General features: G+C 32.4%; 3 protein-coding genes across 4 annotated transcripts in view; 1 reads left to right on the top strand and 2 right to left on the bottom strand.

Annotated features, from left to right (window-relative positions):
- The window catches only part of bark (protein bark beetle), a 55088-nt gene extending 45674 nt beyond the window's left edge, over positions 1-9414 (bottom strand). For both annotated transcript variants that reach the window (XM_068776858.1, XM_068776859.1), the window contains exon 1: positions 8830-9414. In XM_068776858.1, coding sequence (XP_068632959.1) covers positions 8830-9186 — 357 coding nt within the window. In that variant the 5' untranslated portion in view covers positions 9187-9414. The remainder of the gene's footprint in view (positions 1-8829) is intronic.
- Positions 9415-9793: 379 nt separating this feature from the next.
- Rsf1 (Repressor splicing factor 1) lies at positions 9794-12421 on the top strand. Its single transcript, XM_068776277.1, has 3 exons — positions 9794-9963; positions 10095-10707; positions 12280-12421. Exon 2 carries the CDS (start codon positions 10110-10112, stop codon positions 10566-10568), a length of 459 nt encoding a protein of 152 aa, XP_068632378.1. The 5' UTR covers positions 9794-9963; positions 10095-10109; the 3' UTR covers positions 10569-10707; positions 12280-12421.
- Positions 12417-25017, bottom strand: MED17 (mediator complex subunit 17). The gene is made up of 12 exons (XM_068776276.1): positions 24744-25017; positions 24377-24629; positions 23214-23495; positions 22074-22209; positions 20851-21068; positions 20223-20306; positions 19176-19323; positions 18599-18735; positions 18036-18121; positions 16473-16605; positions 14902-15043; positions 12417-12695 (listed from the first exon to the last, which is right to left on the bottom strand). The coding sequence occupies exons 1-12, from the start codon at positions 24830-24832 to the stop codon at positions 12475-12477; spliced, it is 1929 nt and encodes a 642-aa protein (XP_068632377.1). The 5' UTR covers positions 24833-25017; the 3' UTR covers positions 12417-12474.
- Positions 25018-26199: the final 1182 nt, after the last annotated feature.

Raw genomic sequence — 26199 nt, 5'->3', positions numbered from 1 at the left:
AATTTAGTTTCTATTAAATTTAGTTCTGCTGGCATTTTTCTTAAGAAATACGCTTCTAACTGTTTTTTTTTTAATATTATTGGTCGCATACCCTAAAACAGCTGAGAACTTATACTACCTTATTTACAGGTTTAATTCTTTTCTTAATGTCCTAGTTTTTATATCAAATGTATTGTACATCATACCTGTCATCTATTAGTCTAATCTAATCATTTAGCATGATGGTATAGTTAATTATTTCAGATATATAACAGGTGGCACAAAAGTAATGCCATTGTTTATTGACAATCAATTTTCTATATATCTATAATTCTCTATATATCTACATCATAAATGTCAAGCGCAATGACATTTGGCGCCATTTGTAATAATTAAGGCATAATCACATTATGACATTACTTTTGCCGCCTGTCATATGTAACTTTTTACAGTCGATGATCGTAGTGGATGGATTAAAATTTAAATGAATAAATCATAAACGTCTAACTGAATTCAAAACATTCAGTCGTAGAGTAAACAGGAAAAATCTACATGAGACCAATACAACGCATCCGTAACGTATAAAAGAATAGACTATATATTAGGGGTACCAGAAAGCAGTGGCGTACCTAGAACTTTTGCCGCCCGGGGCGATCTCCAGTTTGCCGCCCTTTCTCTTATAAGTCAATCAAATTGTGGTTTTTATAAATTAATAAATAAATAAATTGTGTTAATTACACATAAATAAATTATTAAGTTATTTAATCAATATTAATTAATACACAGAGTAATTTTTTTAGACATATTTGTATGCACTCGTAAATATATTTAAATAATATCTACTCTTCTAGCTTTCATACTAGAAAAATTGTGTATAATGCTTTAAAAATTTATATTATTTGTAATTTCTTGTTCTATTGATAATATTGCAAGATTTTGTAGTCTTAATTGACTCATTGTAGAACGAAGATAATTTTTTTTCAACTTCAATTTTGAGAAGCTTCTTTCACAACTAGCGACACTGATTGAAATTGGTAAAAAAATTCTTAACAAAATTACAATGTTGGGAACAGAATTTTCCAACCTATACTGCTGAATAAATTTTGGCAGATCAAAAGGGCCCTTCTCCCCGTTTTTCCAATGTTTTGCCTCTTTTTTTAGTGTAGGTACAGCCATAAAAACCTGGATTCTTTTTTTTTAATACGGAACTGTTCTTTATCAATGTCAATCAAGTCATTTATTTGACATTCAAATTCTTCATTTAGTAGGTTACACGGTATTATACACGAATATTTTCTTACAAGGCCATGCAACTGACCGAAGCGTTCTTTTATTCCTTGATAATTCTGTCCATAGACGAAAACATTTTTCTTCGTACTTCTTCTTCTAAGGATAGCCCCACGTCCCAACGTCGAATTTTCCCCACTCATATTTTTTCTCCTTCTAACTCGACGCTTAGTCGACATCTCTTACTCTTCACAAATTATTTTGGCTGCTATAATAGCGTTTTGTACTAGCATATCTCTTTGTTCCATGAAATGTGTTTGCAAAGAATTTAGTTTTATATGGCATCGGTGGACATTTAACCTTTTTACTTGCAGGTATTTTTGAGCGTCCTTAATTTCCAAAAGGACGGGTTCCCTTTCAAGAAAGAAAAAATATAAAATGAATAAGTTGCTTTTTACAACTATAAGTAAATATAAAAAATGCCGCCCCTAGGTAAGTGCCGCCCGGTGCGGACCGCACCCACCGCCCCCCCCTAGGTACGCCACTGCCAGAAAGTAATGTCATTTTTGCATGTCGATATTTGATTGTCATTTTGTATCCCATTACGTACTTGGAAGAAATTATATACTAGATGGCAAAAAGTTGTTGATAACGAATGTTGTTGATTAGAAATAAAAACTTGTTAAAAATGCAGTCGTGTGAATTTAGCTTAAAAAAAGCGATATTACTTTCTTGTCCCCCTAATTTTATATATATTGTCCTTTTCATATTTACATTATTACTAACAAATGAAATACGCATTACGCATTCTGATATTATCTCTTTCAAGTGAATATGACAACAGGTTCTAACCGTTCCACCATAACTATGTAACGGTCTATGGTTTTATCGTAGGCATGTAAACGTATGCACACATGTTATCTCCGAACGAATCCAATGTTTAATTAGGACTCCGTATCTAAAATATGTCAAGATCCGTAAATAAGATAAACGTGAAAGGCCATGCATTTAGAAAATTAGATTAAAACTAACTCTATAAAAATTGTCGCATTATAAAAAAAAAATTTTTTCAGACTCGACACTAAAGGTTTATTAGCATCTGACGCGAAAGGTGCTTAGTTTAACCTTGTTTACGTAACTAAGCTGGAAAGGTTCCTTGGGAGCCTCGTCTAAAGCCTTTAAACTTCATACAATATAACCTAATAAGCTCTTAGATACCTGGGCGGGCGCTCCTTAGAGTGACCTGCGGTATTAACTTATAAGGATTCCGTTATAACTTCATGTGTAAGCTGCATATTTAAATTTAAAAAATAATCGACGGAACTCTGCGTCAATAAACCCGTGAATACTTCCACACGCATTATCTCCCCTAAGACAGGTCGTCCGTCTTCACACCCATGTCAGCGTTTCTCAAACTTTGAGCCTATGTTATATACGTTCATGTTTTGAGTATATTAATTATTCGCACATTCAAGTATCTTATTGGAATTTTTATTTATTTTCTTAATTTACATTTTAATCGTTACCTTTTGTAATACGCATTAAATTCATAAATATAGAGGGTGATTAGTTATAGGTGTAACAGTTTTATAAGGTGAATGTACACTTACTTTCAATCACCCTTAAACCATCCATTAATTTTTGATAAGGTTTAACATACATTAATTGACAACAAAGCAGCTGTATGTAGACTCCTTTAAGGTTTTAACACATATGACTAATCACCTTTTAAATTTAGAAGAACGAGTTTGAAATTCGTCTTTTTAATTACAAAAAAAAAATTACGCGAAACCGGCGTATTAAAAAATAATTATCTGTTTCATTAAAATATTTTTGTTATGAAAAAAAATATATAAAAAGAATATTAACGTCGCGAATAAAATGAACTTTGGGTAACATTATACAAAGGTAATTTTTTATCGAAAGGACCAAAAGTTTTTTTTCGGCCAGCTCGTGCTATCGCAGACTGGTTTCGTTCGAAGAAAAAAAAAAAGTCTCCCTTTACTAAAAGTGAAAGCATATTATGAAACATCCGCTTCAACGGTTTCTAGCGAAAGGCGATTTATCACTTTTTTATCGAATGCACACGAATTGTGTAAGTTATTTCATAAATAAATATATTATATCTGGGACTATTTAATGATATTATTATAACATTTTACATTTAATATATACACGAGTTAAATATTAATTATTATATTTTTCAGTATCTATATTTAATAAATTCCTTTTTTCGCTGTATTTTTAGTACTTTAACAACGACACTAATCACCTCTACTCGGGTAGAGATGTTGGTACGTGACATCAACCTGCAACTGGAGTTCGATTGTACAGGTGTAAATTTTTTGATAAGATCACAGACCCTTCCGTTCCGTGAACTTATTTCCGAAGAAGCTGTAAAAGCTGAAACCAAGTAAGCTGCAGCAGCAGTGACAGTACTAAGATTTTTTTGACATAGCTTGCACTGCTGCCCAAGTGACATTAGTACATTCCGCAGGTGCGAAGTGACAGGGTGCTGACAGCGCTTAATCTAAATCTCTCTAAGGTGAAGGTGAGCTTGGTGAATCTCGAGGACTCCCTGGAAAGCATCAGCTCAGGCCGCTACGTACTACAATTTCATAAAATCAGGAGGATGCCAGGCTAGTAAGCGAGCAAGTAGATCACTTCGGTGGAAGCTCCATTAGGAAACAATGAGAATTTGATAAATATGGTGATGAATCAAGATCAAGTTGTATTTAAAGTTATCCGAAGGTCTAGCGAGGTTTTCTGCTCTGACAGTGATAATATTTTAAAATAATGACTAATAATATAATTAAAGTTATAGGAGAGATCTGTGCATAATTGTTCCGCGCATTCTTTGTTCATATGGAAATTGATAGAGCAAAGAACTGTAAACTGGACAAAGAATCTACAAATATATGTTAACGTAATTAGATTTTAATGAATCGAACTCTAAATGAATGAATCAAAAACGTAAAAATGTATATAGGTTTTTCAAAATAAAAATATTTATTAATAAAAAAATATTGTTATAAATATGGATCGATCTTTCTGACACATTAGTTACAATATTTAATCGCAAAAATCACGAGATTTGAATGGGCGTGTGAGACATTATTAACTCAATAAAACATATATATTGAAATAATAAGTATATGCATATATATGTTCTGAGATCGACGGTATTCTAATGCGTTGTGTTATGTCATATATACTAGAACAGGAACGGTAGCGAATAGTTTTGTTCCTCGATTCGTACCGTCGGCGGATCTATGTCGAAAGGGTCACCCGGAGATTTACGACACGATTGAATGAGCGTCCGAGATGCCGAGGTCGAGAGGGTCAGACAGCTGAACTGAGTTCCACATATAGAATGAATGAATCACTAATAATTCGGATGTTAGTCAGTAAAAGTACAGTCAGGACGTCCAATTCACGTTAAACCGAAATCGGGTGCTAATACAGGTAGTGGGTTACTTTAAAAATTAACTAAAAAACTTATCACTAAATGCGGACTGCGTAATATAGGTTATCGTGGCGAAATTTAGAGAGAACCTTGCAGTAGGCGTCTATAAACTGTAAAGAAGGTTTAAAAAAGAAATGACCGATGAATGATGATGAATGAAATGATGAATGGACCAATATTTAGCAATAATTTTTATTTATTTAATTATTTAAAATATTGGTCCTTTTCTTACTTAGAATGGACTTCCGCGAGGTAACGCCTGATTCCATTAAATATTTAAAAAAGAAATTGTAATATTTAAAATTCTCTAAAGTAAAACGTACAAAATACATGCTTAGATTTGATGTTCCACCTTAAATTGGTGAATGAAACTATTTTTTTAGTTCTTGTCTATGAAATCATTCCTTAATAATAAAGATAATTGTCTTCTTGGTTCTTTGATTAAAAAAAAATTATAAAAATCCATATCAAAATCTTAGCCACATGATTATGATTTGAATTTTTATAAATGTTTTTAAATCAAAATTCCTGTGTAGCATTAAAGTCTTTATACAAAGGACACCTGTGTAGAGAATTTTTTAATGACAGTTTGTCATATATAATTAAAGTTACAATAGATAATAAAAACAACACATTACTATGATAGTCAAAATCTGTAGATGCAACTGGACCAATACATCTATACTGTCATACCGTGTCAGCTTATGCAAATAAGTTGCGTTCTATTTGCGCGTGATGTACTTCGATACAAGTGACTCATATCGCGACGTAAGGTGTATTAACAGGTTTCGCTTCCAAGCGTGTTTATTGTTCTGAGAATATCGTTGTATTAAGTGTGACAATCAATATGAATTGATGACATTCTTTTATTTGTGTGATAAACGTCTCGTCTAATCCTGGTGACGAGGAAGGTGATAGCTAAAAATATTCCTGATTTTACAGCACAACTTGACAACTATTCTGATAGTTTCCAAATTCAAATCGGCGTTCGAATTTTGAAATTTAACACACAAGAATGATTTAAGACAAAATTATTGTGGCGACAGTAACATTCCTATGAACATTGAATTGATACGGGCATGCTGGGAATTGCTTGCTAGGCAAATCATTACATAAAATATTATATGTCAAAAGTATACAACATGAATAACATATAATAAAAGTGTTTGTTGATCTATTTCTTATTGCATCACTTGTAATTAAGTATTGTATCATTATTTACATAAATTAATTTTTAACACAGTTCTTTATTGCATTTTTGATTTTTATGCTTTTTTAAACAATTTTTTTTTGAATTTCAGTAAATCTATATATTCTTGTATAAATGGGCACTGTTATATTGCACGGGGCCCTAACGTCTGTGTGTGCATTCTCTTGCACTACCAAATCGGAATTCTCCTATTGGGAAATTTTGCACCCATTCATTACATGGAGTATTGATTTGAGAGACCACAGAAATTACGGCATCTCAGTCCGATGGAATTGAATTGTCTGTGCCTAGGTTAGTTAGCGAACAGATGGCCTCTGGCGACTTAACATTCTGGAATAGACCCCACGGACCGACAAACGCTGCGAGGGATTTCTACCCACCAATGAACCAATGACCACGTTGTGGCTGAATACTGGCCGCTTTCGGCCATTCTTATGGGAAATCCATAAAGAAGGTATATCCAGCTGTGGAGAACTACGTCTTAAATGATGATGATGACGGCTCCAAAAGGAGCACTGGAGCTTAACCCTTTCCACTCCAATGTCGAGTGTCACTCGACACTGATTTTGTTCCACAAGCTCCACTGTCGAGTGATACTCGACATGGTGTAATGCTTCTTTTTGCGGAAAATTTTAAAACAGGAAAGATTTTTATTACTAAAATGTTTGAATCACGAATGAATGAAACATATTCTAGAGTCGCAAGATACTATAATTCAATTAAATTTTATCGATGCTACATAACCGCCTTGGAGTGGAAAGGGTTAATAGTTCTAAAAACCATACAGACAAAAAATATAGGAAGTGTTACCACTTGCTTCCTTTTATAATTTTATCGCGTCCTATATTTGGCACGAGTAACAGGTGAGTAAATCAATATCACAGTTCACTGATAACACTATCAGCTCCTACGTTATCGCATATTTGTAAGCCATCGTGAATTCAAGTCCTAACATACAATTTTTTTATAGTAAAGAAAATATTAGAGACTATGTTTCCAAACCATGTCAAGGCTATGTGTAACATATGTAATATCTCTTTAATAGATATAAATAATATATTGTGGTAATGTATAAATTTATTACTCTTTGTAAATTAAAGTTAAAGTAGGATAAAGTTGAAAATAGAATATTTTTTACTGACTAATATGAATATTTAACAGTAACTAAATGCTTTAATTTTGTTAAAAAAAATAGTCATTTACATATCCATTTGTATAAGTGGCATATATGTTCACGTGATCTTTAAAATTTGTTTCGATGCGCAGAACGAGGCAACGATTCGATGATGAAATCTGACATTAATTCTTATGAATCAGAAAAACCATTTGTTTTCTTTTTCGATGTTCGCATATTTTAAATTACTCGAATGAATCGAGTTCAATTAGTACGTGCTCAGACTACTAGAATACATCCTGAAAGTTCATGAAGGATTTTACTAGAGGAAAATAGTTGAATCTGTACATATACTTCTACGATACATTCTAATTTTAAAATCTCTCACGAAATTTGTTTTTGTGCTAAAACTCTCAGTGTATGTCGAACTAAATTTTCCGTCTTTTTAAATATCTTGTTATGCCTTTACTAATAAAGTTCCATAAAATATCTTAGACCTTCCTTTTCTTATTTGTGGGTCGACAATTAAAAGTATCTCAAATAATCTTCGTATCGCAATCAAAAGTTTTTAATTGATCTAAATGTGTGGAACTCTGTTGATCATTTGCCGAGTTGATGTTATATATACAACAAACATTGTCAAGTTTAATTAATAATATATAGCCTGGCAGATTCTATTCAGCAGATTCTTCTCAGCGTATAAGCATACTAAGCCGGTGGTAGATTCCTACTTATAATGTTAAATTCCTTTCATCCCAGAGACGCCCACTGCAAGAAGATATCTGTGGGGGGATATACCATAATCGCCACGCTTGGCAGGGGGAATGGCGATCGCATTGTAGTATTCTGGTAAGCTAAGGATACTGGTCTGGAAATATATTTTTGAGAAGTGGCAATCCTAAATAATTAATGAAATGTGAATTATAAAAGATTGTATCCCAGGGATAGAACCTGCGATCTACGATCGTAAGTCTCGGTCCACTACCGCAAGGCTACCTGCTCACGTGCAAATGACTACTTGAATAATATTGTGAATTTGAATATGATTTTAATGCAACATTTCTTCATATTACGAACTGAGAAAAATAATAATAATAATATATTTAATATAAGGAAAAGGAAAAATAACTTAGAGTTAAAAAATTAATATTACCAAAAACTTGCTTTTCCGATTAAAGGTCAAAACTTTTAATAAAAAATACTTTTACTAAATGTTGCATAAATAAAATAATTCTAGTAAGAATTGAAAACTATTTTTTTCATTTTTAGTATTTTCATCTGTAAAATAATTTCCTGTGCGGTAAAACTATTCACACCAATAATATTAAATATTTCTTCTTCTGAAATCAACAGAATTGAAGGTTCTATTTTACATTATTGATTGTTTACTAAAGTTGCAGTGAACAAGAGAATGCATCTTCTAATAAGACTCGTAAAATCACCATTTCCATTCATAACACAAATCAATTTGTAAAAGATTTTGTGCTACATTGTTATTGATATAGTTTATTATAAAATCACAAGTATTAATAATCTAAGTCAAATTCAAATAGTTTTTTACAATAAATAATCTTCTTCCCAAACACGATTTCTCATAAATTAAACGGTGTACGGGATTTAAATATAGAGAAAAACGGTTAAAACTTATTTAAAATTGTCATAGACCGGTAGTGTTAGGCAAAATAGCTGTAGTAATTGTAACAGTTTAAAAAATAATTTACAGAAGTTTATAAAAATATGCTGGTTTTTCTTGCAATGGAAATGTTATTTACGTTGTAGAAAGTCAACAATGTTTATTATTATTTCTAATGAGAAAACAAAAATACAACGTACCACAGCAACAAGTTTCCCGCGGACCGTAATACCGACCATTGGAGCAAATTTCAGTTCTACTCCTGGTTCTATTACCAACTCGGCCTCTCTTTCAACCAGGAGATCATCTCTGAGAAGATACGGGCTCCCGCTAAATTTCCACAATGTCCGACCACCGGCCAACACTCCTCCAGGTAACTCAGTCAGTCCCAAAGACTTGTTTAGTAGATACGGATCTGTTTCACTCCGTATGGCTTGTCCATCACAAACAACAAACACTAAACACATGGAAAACATCAACATTGTCCGCCATTTATATTTAGTATCGCTAAACTGACTATGCCTCTTTTGTAAACCCATGTCTTTAGAACATTCCATTATCTACCGAACACAAAAATATTCATTTCACTTTTAATAAAATAACACTTGTTATGATACCGCTTTTACAAATATAATATATCGAATTCGGTTACACATCATTGTGAGTAAAATTTACTTTTATAAATAATTTAATCACCGCAAACTTCGTATCAAAACAACTATAAAGGGTGGGGTGGATTAACAGAAAATAAGCGAAAACGCGCGCTATGGCGCGACCGTTGAATAAAGTCGTTTGGCCGGTTTTGTACGTATAGTTTCCTCCTCCCTGCCCTCTCACCTGCTTCATACGTTTCAAATCAAAAGCCTCATCCCTCCTCATAACATAAGATTAGTTCATTCACTTTTCCGCTCCTTTCACTTACGACTTTCATTCGTTCGATCGTGACGCCCTCTGGGTTCTCGAATATAATGTTTAGAGTCAATATAATTTTTATGAAATTTTATTAACCAAAAAATTCATTTAGATTTTACTTCCTTTATCAATGATCTATAGTGCATGTTTATTTTTTTTAATTTATATCTTTTAAATGTATGAAAATGTACATAATCATATTTTTAAATATAGCAACATTTGATGGCCAATTTCACTATTCAGTCTCCAACACTAATTTGTTCCGCCTCTTGTTCATTCACTCTTCAATTCGATCAATCCGTTTTTCGTTTTGTTTCATATTTTAACTAATAATTACATATTTAACACAGTATATTTATTGATAAAATAGTAGTTTTTATTTCCATTTCAATATAAGAATATTCGTCAACATTTTGTTACAAGTAAGTGCATATTTTCTTTGTTTAAGAAAGCGGGTGGTGTTGGCGTGGCACCGCCGCGGCGTAGACGACATTTTGTTTGTTCATTGTATTTATCCATTTATGACACTCACGTCGTTTTTACAAATTTTTAGATATAAATAATCACCATGAGCTCGGGTGGAACACGTGTTTACGTCGGTGGACTCGTGGAGGGCATTAAAAAGGAGGATCTCGAAAGAGAATTTGATAAATATGGCAAGCTGAACTCCGTTTGGGTAGCACTCAATCCCCCCGGATTTGCGTTCATAGAATTTGAAAACATGCAGGAGGCAGAGGATGCGTGTAGCGCGATGAACGGCTTCGAAATGTTAGGCGCGACGCTAAAGGTAGAATTATCGAGAAAACGTGATGGTCCGCGTCGGGGCGGCAACTTCAGGGGAGGCCGAGGTGGTAATTTCAGAGGCCGTTCGTTCGGCGGACCTCCCGGAGGTAACAGATCCTTCAACTCTTTCGGCGGAGGCGGCGGTGGCGGTGGCAGACCTTTCAACCGCAACGGAGGCCAATCTTACAACAAGTACCCCTCTGGAAATAACATGAGGTCTAGGTCACCGTTAGAACGCATCTAATTTAGTTTTAGCTTTTAGTTAGGTTTAGTCTTAACATTATCTGAAGCCTTCCGAGTGTTTTAATTCAATGTCTGTTCTTACGGGGGGGTTTTAATGCTGGGAAGACTTCCATTGACGACAATGGACTAAGGACTTAGAGGTAATGTTCGATTTTTTTTTTACTGTAAAGAGGTTTTAGTATTATCAATGGTATGTATATTCAACATCAAATAAAATCATTACCAATATGTCAAATGTTAATATCCATTTTTAATGCTTAAAGTTCTTTACTGTTAATTCTTAAGTGTATTACTATGAAGCATTTGTTTAACTGTATTGGTTTAATGATTTGTCGTAAACTACCCAATTTCTATTATCATAAGTCTTTATTGTAGTCTGGAATGTTTAATAATTTCTCCTCGACCATGTGGTATTAATCCACAACCAAATTTATGTATTGCTCATGAACAACTTTATGAAATATTGGATTTATATGCCTTCCTGTTCTTTGACACTAATTTTTCTTCCTGTTTTCATGTCAACTTAATTGTAAGCACTTTAATGGGTAGATTTTTATTTACTCTTTCTCATTTAGTAGAGCCATTCTTGTGTAATTGCACAAGAAGTTAATTATAATGAGTATCGAACAAACTTAAATACATTATGAAATGCTCTTATACATTAGATAAATGAATTTACTCATCATTGGTCTGCTTAAATGTGGCAAGAATAATTGACATCATAATGAAAACTAAAAAGTAGAATTCTAAATCATACTAAAATGTTTTATAAACATTTTTTTATTTCTATTCTATAATAAGAGTACAGGCTATTTTATACATTTCTCAGAATTGTTTTATGTTATATACATCAATGAATTGTGAATTTAACTAAAGGAACTCAGTTTTTGTTAGTTCAAATGACTTTAAACAGTAGAAAAAATGCTCATTATTTGCTTTAGCTACCTTTCCAACATAATTTACATGTAAAAATCATAAATGTAAGCAAGATAAGTGTTAATAATATTATTAATAGTTCTGTTGCAATATAAATAAACTCAATATCAATATACTGTCAAGTTGAAAATAGAATATATTTTCTTTATTGCAATTATGGAAATTATTAAAAATTATTCAACAACTTATTACCTGTTTAAATTTGTCAATGCAATTGTAAATGACTTGAAACATGCATTTTTTTTACTTTCCTCATAATATGAATAAGGATTGAAAATTATGATTTAAGGGCTAGAATAAACTATTCACCAACTTAACACTACACTAATTTCTTCTAAATATGTATGTGCTTTTTATTTGTAGTGATAATTAGGCTCGGATTTCTGTATCGTAAACAGAGATCATAATCAGATGCATAATTACCTATTTTTTGACTAGAAATTCTAAAGGTGGCTTTATAAATAAATTAACAAAATTAAATATTTTTAGAGTCTACCTTGCACATACAAGTAGACGGTTTGATATGGCAATTGCACAATTGGGTTTAGTTATGTCTACATGCCTTATGCATTTTAGGATTTTTTTAGATTAAAAAAATTAATCTAACAATTCATCCGTAGGTAAATTTGCATCTGTTTAACTGATCAAAGTTTCTAAATTTAGTAAGTAATACTTATTTGTAAGTTAACCGCAAGTTTCAGTTTTTTTTTGGTGCTGTAATTTGTTTTTAATTATCAGTAATGTATTCTTGCATTTAATCCTGAATTATTTTTCAGCTCCTTGGATTTTTTTGATCTCGTGTCGACACCGGCGTAGAGACATTAATAAGCAAGAACAATCTTCAATGAATAATAAAAACACTTTACCTAAGCACCTACAGATTAAGACATTTACATATAAATAAAAGATATGATTTTATCTCCCATTGTTTTATTTCTTAAAATTATGAGAATTTGTAAAAATATTACAAGCTAGGAGGGGCTACTGAGGCATGCCATTAGTAATTCCATTTTATTTAAGAAATTCTTCCCCTCCATTTTCTCCAACTTGATTTCTTTGAAAGCACCACCCAGGTTCTCCCATTTCTTATTTTGCACTAGTTCACTTGCAAAGAAGTCCTTTCGAGGTGACTGGGCTATGAACACTTGTATTCCAACAGAAGGCTCGCATCTTATTGCAATCATCCTGTCACCTGAAAAGAAAGCAAACATATAAACAATGCTCTAGATTGATTGGAATCAAATGGATTTTACTGTAGCTGGGACAGAGACTTCAAAGTGGCATTGGCTCAATTTGAAACTGACAAAATTTCTCCAGAAATAGAAAAGATAGGATCAGAGAAGATATGTAGTATTAATTATTAATTTATTACAATGTACTAGTTGAAATGAATATTTGTATGTACATTGATTTTTTTCTGTGGCTCACCTAAAATTACTCATTATTTATTTAAATAGAGTTAGCTTTTGAATTTCACACCATTGTGCTAGGGTATTTGTGTCGCTTTGTGGTAGAGAACGAAATCAAATGGCCTAATATAATCAAGACAAATTTTAAATCAAAGCTTTTCCAGAATCTTATGAGTAAATTATTCAAGTGTTATGGTACAAGCCATCGTTAAAGGTTAACGTAACCATGCTTATATTCAAATAAACCTATGAATATTTATAATCGATTTGCAGTAATAGACGTAATTGTTACCGACATCTATTGAAAAGTTAAATGAAGCAGTAACATATTTAAAATGGCAAACCATCGCATTTTCGAATAAAGCGTAAAACACAATATGCTAGGAATAAACTACCGCATTAAAATATTACTATGCGTAACCACACAAAATGGAATAAAAAGTGGTATTTCTATAATTATTACCACTCAAATAATTATATGAATTTTATGCTGTCTCATGGTTCAATATATTAAAATGACTATAATCTATCCTTTTTTTATTTATTTTTGACATTATGGATACCATGAATTAACAGACATTCAAACATCAATGGCTTCATTGTGTAAAAAAAACAGCAGTATTTCCACAAAAAACAATTTTTATGTTAGTAATTGTGACATGGATTTTTTAAATTATTTTGTGCGCTTTAAGCCGCTTTGAAGCTGATTTATGGGACAACCTATATCTTTAAGATCTTAGACAATATTCACGACAAGTATATAGCTGTATCAAAGGAATCGTTGTTTATTTGATGCCACCTTGATATTACCTGCTATGTAATTAAAGAGATAGTAAATCTTCCAACAACATCAATGGCAGAAAACAGTTCGCCTAATGCACGTCAATCTTCAAGCTCTTTATTCACATTTTTCGCAAATAAAGATCTAGATTGTAGAGATGTTTATGACGACAGGTATAAAAGCAAAAGTTCGATAGTGACCTATACATGTATAGAATTGGGAGAGATTGATTTAGAATACTGACTACAAAATCACCTTAACCCCATCTTGGATTCTTTGTAAATAGTAGTAGAATCGATGAAAAGGAAAGATATATCTTAAAAGGAATGACAGAAAAGCATAATAATAACCCTGTCCCAAAACTACAGGTTACAGAGGTTCCCAATAGCACAGGCCCTGTAAAAAAAATAATGACATGCTAAGACGATTTATGCCGCCACACTCATATTTTTTATATATTAAAAATCACTGCTGATATAGTATACTGAGGTAGTAGGCATTTACCCTATGCATGACTTCACAAAATGTGAAACAAAATATATCTTTTGAATTATTATGTTCTCCATATATTTATTATATAAAAAAATCCATTCACCTTAAAAATACAAGAAAGAATAATTACCTGCACTTCAAACAACATCCTTTTTTAAAGTTCGTTTAAACTTTATTATTAATGTAAATAACCAATTTTTGGAATATGTGTTAAAAATTTATTTTACTCCAGTAATTTTTATAAAAGCGGACACCTTTTAAATCATCTCGAACTGTTGACCATCATTCATCTGCCTGTTTCCCTTGATTATAAAATGGTATAAATGGTTGAAAGAGTGCTATATTTAACTTTGATTGTTCTCAATAAAAAATGCAATAAATCATAATTGTCTACCAGCCTGTCAACGCCTTTATTCAAAGTGCGCCTGTTACATTCAAAAGTATGTCTTCAACTCTGTCAATATGAACTTGGCTTTGTAATACGGTGGACAAGGACAAGTCACTGCAATATTAACGCCAAAAAGCTGTATACATTAATGTATGCACTAGTGAAATTACGGCGGACAAGGGTCACTGCAGTATTAACACCAAAAAACTGTGTACATTAATGTATGCACTTTTGAAATAACTTTCAGAAACTTATTCATCGACCCATTATAAAATAAATACTTGAACTTAAGTTTTGCATTTAACTATTTTAGATATGTGTTTCATACCATTTGGTGAAGCCAATAAACAGGATGAAGCATTTCCTAGAGGTTCCACAGGCCCCGACCCAAGATGTGCACTGCTGGCCAGGAGTTGCCAGCCCATGCAGCGGCCAACTGCTTGTACTGCTGTCATCTGATGCTGATAGATCTGTTATACAAGATTTTTATCTAACATAGCATATAATTTTGCTGGGTTATATTGGATGTTATTTATTGAAGCTTTCATGATTACTTTAGTGACAAATGAGAGAGGAATGGGTTTTTATATCAAGGATTACATATTCCAGAATCATATGTAGGTAAAGGAAGAAGAATACCAAACATGTGTCTTGTTTTCAAGTGTTTCTTCATTACTGAAGGTTGCTTCCACCTCAAAACATCTTGAAAGAATTAATGACCAAGCTGTTTCCATGCTAACCTATCCTCTGCTTGTAGGGCTGTAGTAATAAATAAGTCCAGTTATTGATTTGATTTGATAAGACCAGAGGGTAGTTGACCATTTACTTTCCTTAGAACTGTTGCGGGCAATGTGGTCAAAAATTAACGGCTCGTTGGTAACATTCTGGTGAGCCTAGTCTGGAACTTGACATGATCGAGGATGGATATGATGGTCCATTATAATGTCAATATCTAAATACTTTCGACTAGTTATGGGAAACATAAACAATGAAAAGACCCTATAGATATAAAAAAACACATAACTCCCTAATATTATTGCCCTGTGGAAATCAAGAGGTAGGTTAGCATTGAAAGAACTCATCGTAGATAAGGTTGCTTCAAGATAAATACGACTTTCAGATATTAAACGATTGAGATGTGAACATGAAATTTTATTTATTTATATTATACTTTTTTGTACACTACAGATTTATATAGAGGTACAAGAGGCGGTCTTATCGCTTGAGGCGATCTCTACCACAAAACCTTTGGATGGAGACGAGAGACGTGGGAGGGCAGTTTAGGGTGTACATGCATACAAATACATACATTACTATACACACATACATACAAGAATACTTATATATAAATATATGTATGTGGCCAAGGTATTACATATATACAAATAAATAACAAATGCTACAAAATATCCTATTTTAGAGGCCAAGGGCCCCTTTTACCATTTTTATGTGTAACATACTCAGATATTACCATATTTTAAACGAGTCAAATCTTTTGCAGTGAGTTCAAATTAACCATAATTAAGAACCATATAAGAATATCGAGGGTACCAGCCTTCTCACGAGTCCAATAATGGATGCGATGGAAATGTTTCAGTATTGCCAGATTATTGACCTTTCTTCTTAATCCCTTTTATTAGCTTATTTGATTGCTGATTATTATGTTTAGGTACACTAAAGCCAAGAAACAATGAATATCTCATTTTTCATGATGATGATGACATGGCATCATGTAACATAATTTATAGTTATTCAATTCCACAATGTTTAAGATACAAATATTGTTTCCATACTAAGCTAACATATTAACTTTGGGCAAATATTTTTTCAATGTGTGTTGGTCCAAATTGAGTCCAATGGTTTAAGAAAATTGACTTTGGATATATGAAGATTATTCACCTGACAATAGATGAGATCCCTCAACTCTTGGAGTTCGTAAGAGAGATGGCGCACTTTACCGTCTCGGCAGATGCATTTCAAGGTTTTCTCTCCCACATGCACCACCAGCGATGTCCGACACACCGCATCGTAACTAGTCAAATAATAAACAATAATATATAAAATGATGATAGGGGCATTGTGAGTAGGCCCCGGCTAGTATTACCGCTTATACCGCTAGTCTTGCGCTCCCAGCGACCTTAATTATGTAATACATAATTAAGGTCGCTGGGAGCGCAAGACCGATCTTCGTGGTGATCTTAACAGTGGGTGTCTAGAGACTGACATAAATATCTAATGGATTCAGGCGTTTTTTTGTGAAGTCCATCCTAAGTAAGAAAAGGATATAGTTACTTCCGCCAATGCAGTAGTAGTCAGCCAGCCCGCTGATAAATGCGCATGCGGCAAACAATGCGAATTACACAACTACCACTGTTAAATTACTCAACATGTGTTTCACCCATGGGACATCTTCAAGAGTAATTTTTCACCGATTAGTGACAAACAAAGTATTTCACTAACTATATATTGGTCCTATTCTTACTGACATAAATGTATAAATGTAGCGGTATTTTGTAAACTTATTTAAAATCAACTTAGCTTAATGAGGGTTTTATTACAAAGATAACAAACAACTAGATCAAGGGTGACCAAACTACTTAATAGTTCGAGCCATTGTTCTAAATTGGAAATTTTTCGCGAGTCGCTATTTAATACGCATTTAAAACACACAAACGAATATTTTTTTACAATAATTACATTTATTGTAATTATATGACAAAAGTAGAAAATATTTGTATTGAATTTAAATTTAATGACACACATATATGACAGCACTATTAATAATACTTAAGATGCTTAAATAATTAATTTGTTTGGATTTCACTAATTTTAGTGGTGCAATAATGATAATTATTATTCATACCAGTAATTTGTTTCGTTTTCCCAGGAGCTAATATAGCTTATATAAATTTAAACGTTGAAATAATTCGACAATCAATCTGAGCTAAAAATAATCGTTCAAAGAGCCAAAGTTTGGCCACCCCTGGATTAGATTATCACACTTTTATCATCGATAGGCACCTTAGATCAACTTGGCTAAACTGATTTACCTAGAGACACTAGAACATCATTATGGATGGCCAAATATAGAAAGAATAACAGCTCATAAATGAATATGTTATACTGGAGAAGAATCTTACTGCTGTTGTGGAGAATGCACGGCATTCATGTCTCCATTCTGCAGAATCACAATATGACGAAACATCTCACATAAATATTTCAATGTCAAATTTTAAAATATTTTTAGTGACTTGTTCAGTTCGCTGAGAGTGCTTTGGCTAGAACTCTTGATATACTAAAGTTTGATAGGTTTTCAGATGCCTCAGCTTTAATCCTTACACTATTATTTCAATGGATTGGAATTGATTGAATTGACTTCCGTAAAGTAACGTCTGAATCTATTAGATATTGCTGAAGATGAAAAGTTATGAATTAATTTGAATTAAAAAAATTATTACTCACCCATATGCCATTATGTTTATTTTGACACATGACTGCGTTGGACTATTTAGCGCATTCCAATGTGAAACAATTAATGGATCCTTCACCTGGTAAATATAAATGAATTATTAAAAAAATCAATGATTGTAGAACAATGTATTGCTTATCGAATATTAATATTAACAGTAGGACTGACCTATAGTAGACAGATTCATTGTTAAAGATTTAAAATAGCTACTGTTCCAGAGTCAAAAAAAGACAGAATTTATTACGTATTTATGGCGTAGATGAATAGGTTGTAGGCAGTAATAGCATCAGTAGAACCAATGTTTTTTAAATACCCCTGTCTAAATTTACTGAGTTAATGTTTGAACGCTCTGTCATACTGCATATTTCTATTGTAAAGTATTTATTACTAATTATATATAAACTCAGTTTCAGTTCTTGAGAGAAAACTATTAGCCTAAACTAGGTGGACTAAAGACATGGTCAAGGTCAATACGGCTCATCATGAGCAACTTTAATGGAGCCCTATGCCTAGCAACTATTAGCTGATATGATCCATCAGTTTTGTTTATACAAACCTCCTTCGCTAATGTATCTAGAACATATTCGCTGCGCCTACGCATAAAAAAGTGTTGTGCTTGTTGGATTATCTGCTCCAAGAGTGACTGTTCCTTGGTCATCTCTAACAGCTCATACCGGTCCGCTGCCATCGGTCCTGTTGTGGTAGTAATAATAATGTTAAAAAGATGAATTTAGTAATAATTCTTGGTTAGTTTAATCTACATTATTTATAATTTACATTAATATGTTAATATTATAACAATACTGTTACATTCATACATAGCACAAAAAAATTATTTTTCTATTAAATTTCGCAAATATCTAAACGACTTAACCAATTAAATATAAATATGGAGTAAAATGAAACATCTATCTTTAGTTGTGAAATATTATACAATATAATCTAAACAAAAAAATATTGTATATAGTAATGAATATAATGAAAATTTAGTCACACTGTTGCACTGAAGGAAATTTATAGCTTAGTTTTTAAGTAACCTTTGTTTATTATTAAAACATTAATTCAATAAATAAATTGGAGTCAATGTGATAGAATAAAGCCAATAAAATTACATAAATGCAAGACTGTCTTACCAGCAAGTGATCTTCTCTTGGAGGGTCCGAGGGGCCCAGTGGCAGGGTGTGGGAAGGGGTGATGAGTGTTGTTGTGGTGAACAGCGCGGAGAAGCTGATGAAGCGAGTGTTCCAGCACATGGTCGTGCTCCGACTTGGATCCATCTGTCTGATATACTACACATTTATACAAAACATTTAAACAGAATGTTTATATTTGTTAAGTAATATAAAAAAATGTAAGAATTTAACACCAACCATATATGATAAGAGAACTTTTTGGATTTATCATTCAGGTGCCGGATAATGTTTGGGTGTGATGACTTCCACAGTAGGCTTTAAGAAGGCTTTGCAAAGCATTGGCATTCCTTACCCTACCAGAATCACCTCTTTGAAGTTTAAAAGGTTCCGCTAAATCCATAAGAAAGTGAAAACTTTGGTATAAATTATTTCTATTTGACTGTGATAAAGTCAATAGGTGTAGCCATTATTATAATATAATATACAGAATTATAATTTATAATTCTGGACTAAATGTCATAATACTGTAATCAAAAAGTAAGCTGAATTTGTTTAAGAAATGTATTTTTTTATTTATTATTCCAAATCCATTTCACCCTTTCAAGATCTTCTTCAATTCGGTTTTTATCTCCTCAATTATTTCAAAACAGCGTCTTTTGCCGCACGGAGTCAAATCAGATAAATACGGTGGTTGCAGCATGATATTAATCTGATTTTGACGCTTTTTTTTTTCAGAAAAACAGATTTTGGCGCCAATCGACACGATGCGTTTGAGACACAAAAAATCATTTAAAATGGTTTGGACTGAGCCAAATGATATTGCAACTTTTGGCAAATGTTATACAACAGTCCTACCAAGCTTGGAAATTACCTGCCTTCCTAAAGCCAGGGAGTTTTAAATAACGATTTCACTTTACTTTTTGAAAACAGAAAACATATTTGACATGCTGTCAATTCAAAGAAATATTTAATATTGGTAAACTTATGCAAAAATAATCTGTCAGTTCACTAATGTTCAGATTTGCAGTTTATATATAAAGAAAATACCTTTATTCCATCAGGATTGTTGTTGTTGTTGTTTTGACCATTGTTGTGACATAAACCAATCAACAATTGGATGCCGGGTAGCACCTGGAAATGAAATAAGAAATAAAAATTAAAGATTTATGTATATAGTCAAAAACATATTTTGACCACTTTTGTTGATAATCAAATCTTTTTTAAATGTATATCTTGGTTAAATTATACATGTTCCTAATAATTTTCAAAATAACATCAAACTGTTACTGCAGTATAAAAGCTTTATTAAGATTTAACATATATTGGAAATGAATCACTTTAGCCAAAATAAAACCAGCTGACTTTGTTCTTAGCTCCTCTCAGATCACAATGAGTTTGGAATCCTCATAGCCATTTATTTTTAATTGTCATTATGAGTGCTCGATGATGCTCAATATAGTTAAGCTATTTTCTTCTTTAATATAGAGGTTTCAAATTTTGTCGATTTTTTCATCATCTACAAACATTCTTAGTAAGAATAAAAATCGCAAGCTCTCTTTCAATCTATCTTCCAAAATAAATTTAAAAATTCCACTACCTAGGATATATGTTTTTAAGAACTTTTCTAGGTATTAAAAATAAGGTGTAAATTGAAAAGCATTATATAATAACTTACAGTGGCCATAATCTGATTGCCAACAACCATATGTGGTATAGAAGCATCTAGTTGCACGGCCTCAGCTGCTAGTCGTGCAAAGAGTTCCTTACAAAACAACACATTTTGTGCCGCTTCTAATTTCTGCTGCCAATGTAGTTCTGCTCCGTCACCCGGTAGGGTTCCCGGGCAATTTAGTGCCGAGGAACTTAAAGTTGCTGTTACAACCACTTCTTGTTCTGTAAATATTTAATATTTATATTATTCATCTATATTCCGGAGTGGTAAGAACTTTTGAATAGATCAAAAGGCAAGCATGACAAATACAATAAATAATATGATAAATGTATAAGTATGTTAAGACATTTAGGATAATTAACAGTTTTCACTTCTGTATGTCTGTCTGTGAAATTGAATCAGATCGAGTTCCCCCTATAGACATTATTACCAGTTACTAATTTAATGAATCCTAGAGAATTGTGTGTGTGTTTGTGTACATCACTATTATATGTATATCGGCTATGTGTGCAAATTAAATAGGACAACCCATTGATTTGAAATTATATTTTTTATTATTGTATTTAATGTCATGCAATATTTTTTCTTTTTTAACAATACATATGTAATATTGTTTTGTTAATACTTTTTATATATGAAAAGTAACTATTACTATCTACTTAGATAGTCTAGTTCCGTAAATATGTAATTAGTAATTAATGTGCAATGTTGTAAAAGAAACATAACAACACCATCACATATATTTAACTGTGTTAACAAAGGCATCTGAATGAATTTCATAAAATTTGTTCTTGGTTCATCTCTACTCAACAAAGGAATATTTCTACCAAATTTGAAGGCTTCAATCTTTAGGGTTCCAGAGGTATTGTGAGGTGAATATATCAGTGGAACTTTAAAAATATGTAAGAAGATCACCATCACCATTATATTGGTCAATGGATGCACAAGGCAAGGCCTAGGCCTTCTCTAAAGATCACACATCACCACACACCTAGTGAACCACTGGCTTGTGGCAGCTACTCGAGAACCATTCAAGCCCCAACAGCCATTGGCTTCATGACCAATGTATTATAATATTAATAATAAACACGGAACAGTGATTAGTATTACATTTTTCCAAAGTTCGTTACAATGACTAGTTTGTTAGTTAGTTTAGTTGTTAGTCAGTGCTGCCCACATTCAGCGACTTCCCGCAACCTCGATATAACTGAATAACAAAACATAACCTTTCTGACACAGGACCGAGATAAATGCCACTCCTTGAAGCTCAGGTGGGACGGTAACTCTTAATGCAGAAGGGGCAGGTCCCGAAGCATTCATGCTCATAGCTTGTGCTATCTGTTCCTCGGGGGCTTTAGTAACCTGGAAGATCAAATAAAATCACTTTGATTAACTTTAAAACTTTATTATATGTTAGTTATACTATTTTTTTTCAATGCAAACAAGTGTAAATGTATAAAGATTACAATTTTTTTTTACCAATTATTACATGCGCTGTTCTAATCACCATCAAGCAGAGGTGAAAAATAAGGGATGAAAGGCGATGTTTGAAAGAAATGTTAAGAATGAAAGATATTTTGTGGAAAAACTGAAGAATAATAAAAGAGCTTAACAAGTATGTAAGAATAAAAAATAAAATGAAAAAATATTTAAGCTAACATAGACCCTATCCCACACGTAGGGGGAATGAGAGGTTCCTTTTAGGAACAGGGGTCATAAAAAAACTGAAATCAGGTACTAGTTAATACAAGAAAATTCATAAAAATCAGAAAACTCCAGGACAAATTTTTGACTGAAGAGTTACTGTAAATTAAAAGTGAAATAAAAACTTAAAAAATGTAATGTCATATAGTCATAATGATAGAAAGATAATCAAAGATGGAAAAGTTTTTAAGGCGATTATTTTTAAAACATGTTTCAATTAATCTTTTAGCCACTACCAGCTATTTCATCAGATTTGAGCTTGGCTCGGTGCAACTTGTCCCATAAAACAAGTTGCATTATTTAAGGAATAACAGTAGCCATATTATGAAACTTTGCAAATATTTGCATTTTTGGTGTGTTGAAAAAGGTTGTTTCTTGGTAAATGTATTGTACTCTTAACTTTAAACAAGTGACTGGCCTGGTACATCTTCTCTTGTATCGTCACAGATGACTGATTTCTACAACCAAGCTGCTCCATGTTCATTTTACATTGGTGTTAGCTTCATTAAAGTCAACAAACACCTCGAAAAATTCCAGCAGACCATTGATAGTGGCCAAGCATTTATAAAAGTTGTTAAAAGTAAGAGAGGATCTTTAGTTAATAGACAAAAAACAGCAAAATGTTAAATGTTTATAGCAGTGTTTAGAATAACTTAACTCACCTCAAATACTCCAGTCTGACTAAATTTAGACCCTGCAGTTCTATAACTTAGGTCACCAACAATGGTATTGGAGACCTTTTTTAGCCTCCAATTCTGTCTGAGGCGCAATAAGTCAATATGAAAGTCTGGCATATTCCGTGTCATTCTCATGGTCTCACTGGCACGCAGCCTTTCAACTCCAGCAAGTAGAACAGCCCCAGCTGCACTTAGCGCTTTCTTGCGACCATAAACTTGCACCATAGGCCTATTATCTATTTGTTCTGCTTGAATGGGATCTAAAACCTGTAAAAAACAGCTTTATACATATAAATTGTATTTTGTCCTATAAGCCATATTTTTTGTAACAATAAATATCTAAATAAAGATTATCAGAAATGTTACATATTTAATAAAATACCATGCATTAATATAAAATAATTTAGTTTTTAAAAAAGTTTTCTTGAATACATGTTTAAATGAGCTACACTACAGGAAGTATGGTACCCAGCAATTTGGCACAAGGGATATATTTTTTATTGGAAACATAAACCTGTAATAAACAGAATCACTTTAGAAACTAAGCTATATGCTAGGTGGCTAAATATAGCTAGAATTGAAATAAGTGTTAAAGCTTTATAGGGGTGAATGTATAGGTCAGTTAGTATATGGTACACCCTACCCAAAACGCAATGGTTTCATAAATAATAAATAGAGTAATGACAATATAGTAAGAAAAAATATTTTTAATTCATGTTAGTTTACATTAAATATATTAATGTTTACTATGACCCTATAGACTTTGTACTCCCAGAAGTTAATAGACTGTCACATTTTAGAGTTTGTGTTCACTTTACTGAACATAGCATTATACAAAATACATGTAAAATTTTTAGAGGATTTTTCTGATCAATAACTAGACCTCTTTAATACTTTTTCAACCATTTCCAATAACCTTATAATTACACACCAAGTTGCCAAAGTACAATGCAAAACTAACACTACAAAATTGAACCCTGTCACATGGTGTAAATCTTTCACTTCCCCCTTCTGCCAAATCAAATGTCCCGTAAATGATACTGTACATTGATAAAATAAAAGAATATACTTGATTGACTTAGTTCTAGATTATAATATAAGGGATGATATTTCTAGGTAGTTTGCAAGCAACAAAAAAACTTTCTTACCATATATCTCTTCTCCTTAGCAATACTTAAAACATCAGCGAGTACACATACTTCAGTAAGTGCATTTCTTAACTTTTTCCTCACAGAATCCCACGGCCACAAGCTCGATTGATACCCTGGTTCCTTTTCATCTTCGGATTTTACTTCTACAGTAGTTTCACCTTCTTTCCTAATGTTGCAAAACTCATCTTCTGTCTTCGAAAAATCTATCTTCTGCGCTAATCTCGCAAGATTTTCTGACATCGACAATGGCCTGAAAATATTTTGTTCGATAATGTATAGCGAGAAGCGCTATATAAGTGCTACTTCTAATAAACATTGTAATTTGCTATTATAAAGAACTGGAAGTATGTTGTACTCTACTCACGCTTGATATATTTCTTGTCCATCGTAGGTAATTTCTTGTATTTGATTTTCAATAGGCGCCTCGATAGATATGTTTACAGAATTTGCCATTTTCAGTTTTAAAAACAATTTACAGTTAATAGCTCATAATAGTTTTCAATTAAATATTTTAATATGAGAACACGATTTATAAAATTTTTAACATCTAGCTATTTGTTTCATAGAAAACATATTGGTCAGTTCATATTTATAATACGGGTTTCATTTAAAATATGATACAGGGAGTATAAAATCCTTACACCTATTTAATTTATTTGACAACTAAAACTTTTCCATTTTAAGTTTCATGACATCCGTACTATGCTTTATATCATAGAGCCACATATGGCGGTGACATTTATTATAAAAAATTAAGATATGTTTTAGTATAAATTAACAAGAATGACATTTTTTTTAATTAATTAAGAAATGTATACAAAAAATGGTAGGTATTACATGGTGTTCGCCAGTAGTGTTAATATAGTCGTTTTGAATTACTGTTTTGTAGGGAAGTAAAAGATTATATAAAATACGTTGCAAAATACTGTAAAAATTTTATCTCCTTCTTCTTCTTTTCAGCAGATAGACACCCACTGCAAGGCATAGGCCTCCCCCAAAAATTGCTACGATAACCCGCCTTCTGCTGCCTGCACCCCGACCGATGATAATTGCCGACCTTAACTCTGTCGAGGGTCCACATAATGGGAAGCCTACCCACGCCGCGTTTACTGGGTTGCGATTGCCGCTTAAGAACCTTTCAGCCCTAATGATATATAGCTCAAAAATCAATGTGCCCCGCCTGCTACCATTTCATCAAATTAAGTGACCTTGGTAAATTTGTTACCTTTACTTAATTTTTGCATTATTTAATCTAAAGCAAAAAAAAATTAATGATTAATTTTCTAATTTCCCATCAACTTTAGGCTTCTTCGATTAATAATATAATTTTTCTATCCTATATTGTACACTGCATTCATTTGACCTCCCCAACAAAAGTAATCATCTAATATATAAAATTCTCGTGTCACGGTGTTCGAACTTGAACTCCTCTGAAACGGCTTGACCGATTTTTACCAAATTTTATATGCGTATTTAGTAGGTCTGAGAATCGGCTACTATCTATTTTTCATACCCCTAAGTGATAAGGGTTGTTCACACTTAAATTTTTTTTTTATTTTTTTGACGAAATTTTTTGTTTTTATTTTTTTATGATACAACATAAAAAAATATATACAACCCTAAATTTTCACCCCTCTACGATCAACCCTTATTTTTAAATTGAAAATTAAAAATATTTTTTTTGCAAAACAACGTTTGCGTGATCAGCTAGTAGCTTATAAAGAAATCCGTTAAGTAAGATTATTCAAGAGCGAGACATGTAGAAGTAAGATTATTAAAAACATCCAATTCAAGAAATAACAAATATATAAACTTATAGT

This window comes from Battus philenor, unplaced genomic scaffold, assembly GCF_028537555.1.
Source record: "Battus philenor isolate CCGP_79_NKW_IND1 unplaced genomic scaffold, ilBatPhil1.0.hap1 SCAF_12, whole genome shotgun sequence".
Classification (NCBI taxonomy): domain Eukaryota; kingdom Metazoa; phylum Arthropoda; class Insecta; order Lepidoptera; family Papilionidae; genus Battus; species Battus philenor.
The sequence above is the reverse complement of the archived record's forward strand: the minus strand, read 5'-3'. Positions and strand labels throughout refer to the sequence as shown.

Coding starts and splice junctions, on each gene's coding strand:
- Rsf1 (XM_068776277.1), top strand. CDS start 10,110: ATGAGCTCGGGTGGAACACGTGTTTACGTCGGTGGACTCGTGGAGGGC.
- MED17 (XM_068776276.1), bottom strand. CDS start 24,832: ATGGCAAATTCTGTAAACATATCTATCGAGGCGCCTATTGAAAATCAA. Junction 23,496..24,376: donor CTAAGGAGAAGAGATATATG/GTAAGAAAGTTT, acceptor TGTTTTTTACAG/GTTTTAGATCCCATTCAAGC. Junction 18,736..19,175: donor CAAGAGAAGATCACTTGCTG/GTAAGACAGTCT, acceptor CTACCACAACAG/GACCGATGGCAGCGGACCGG.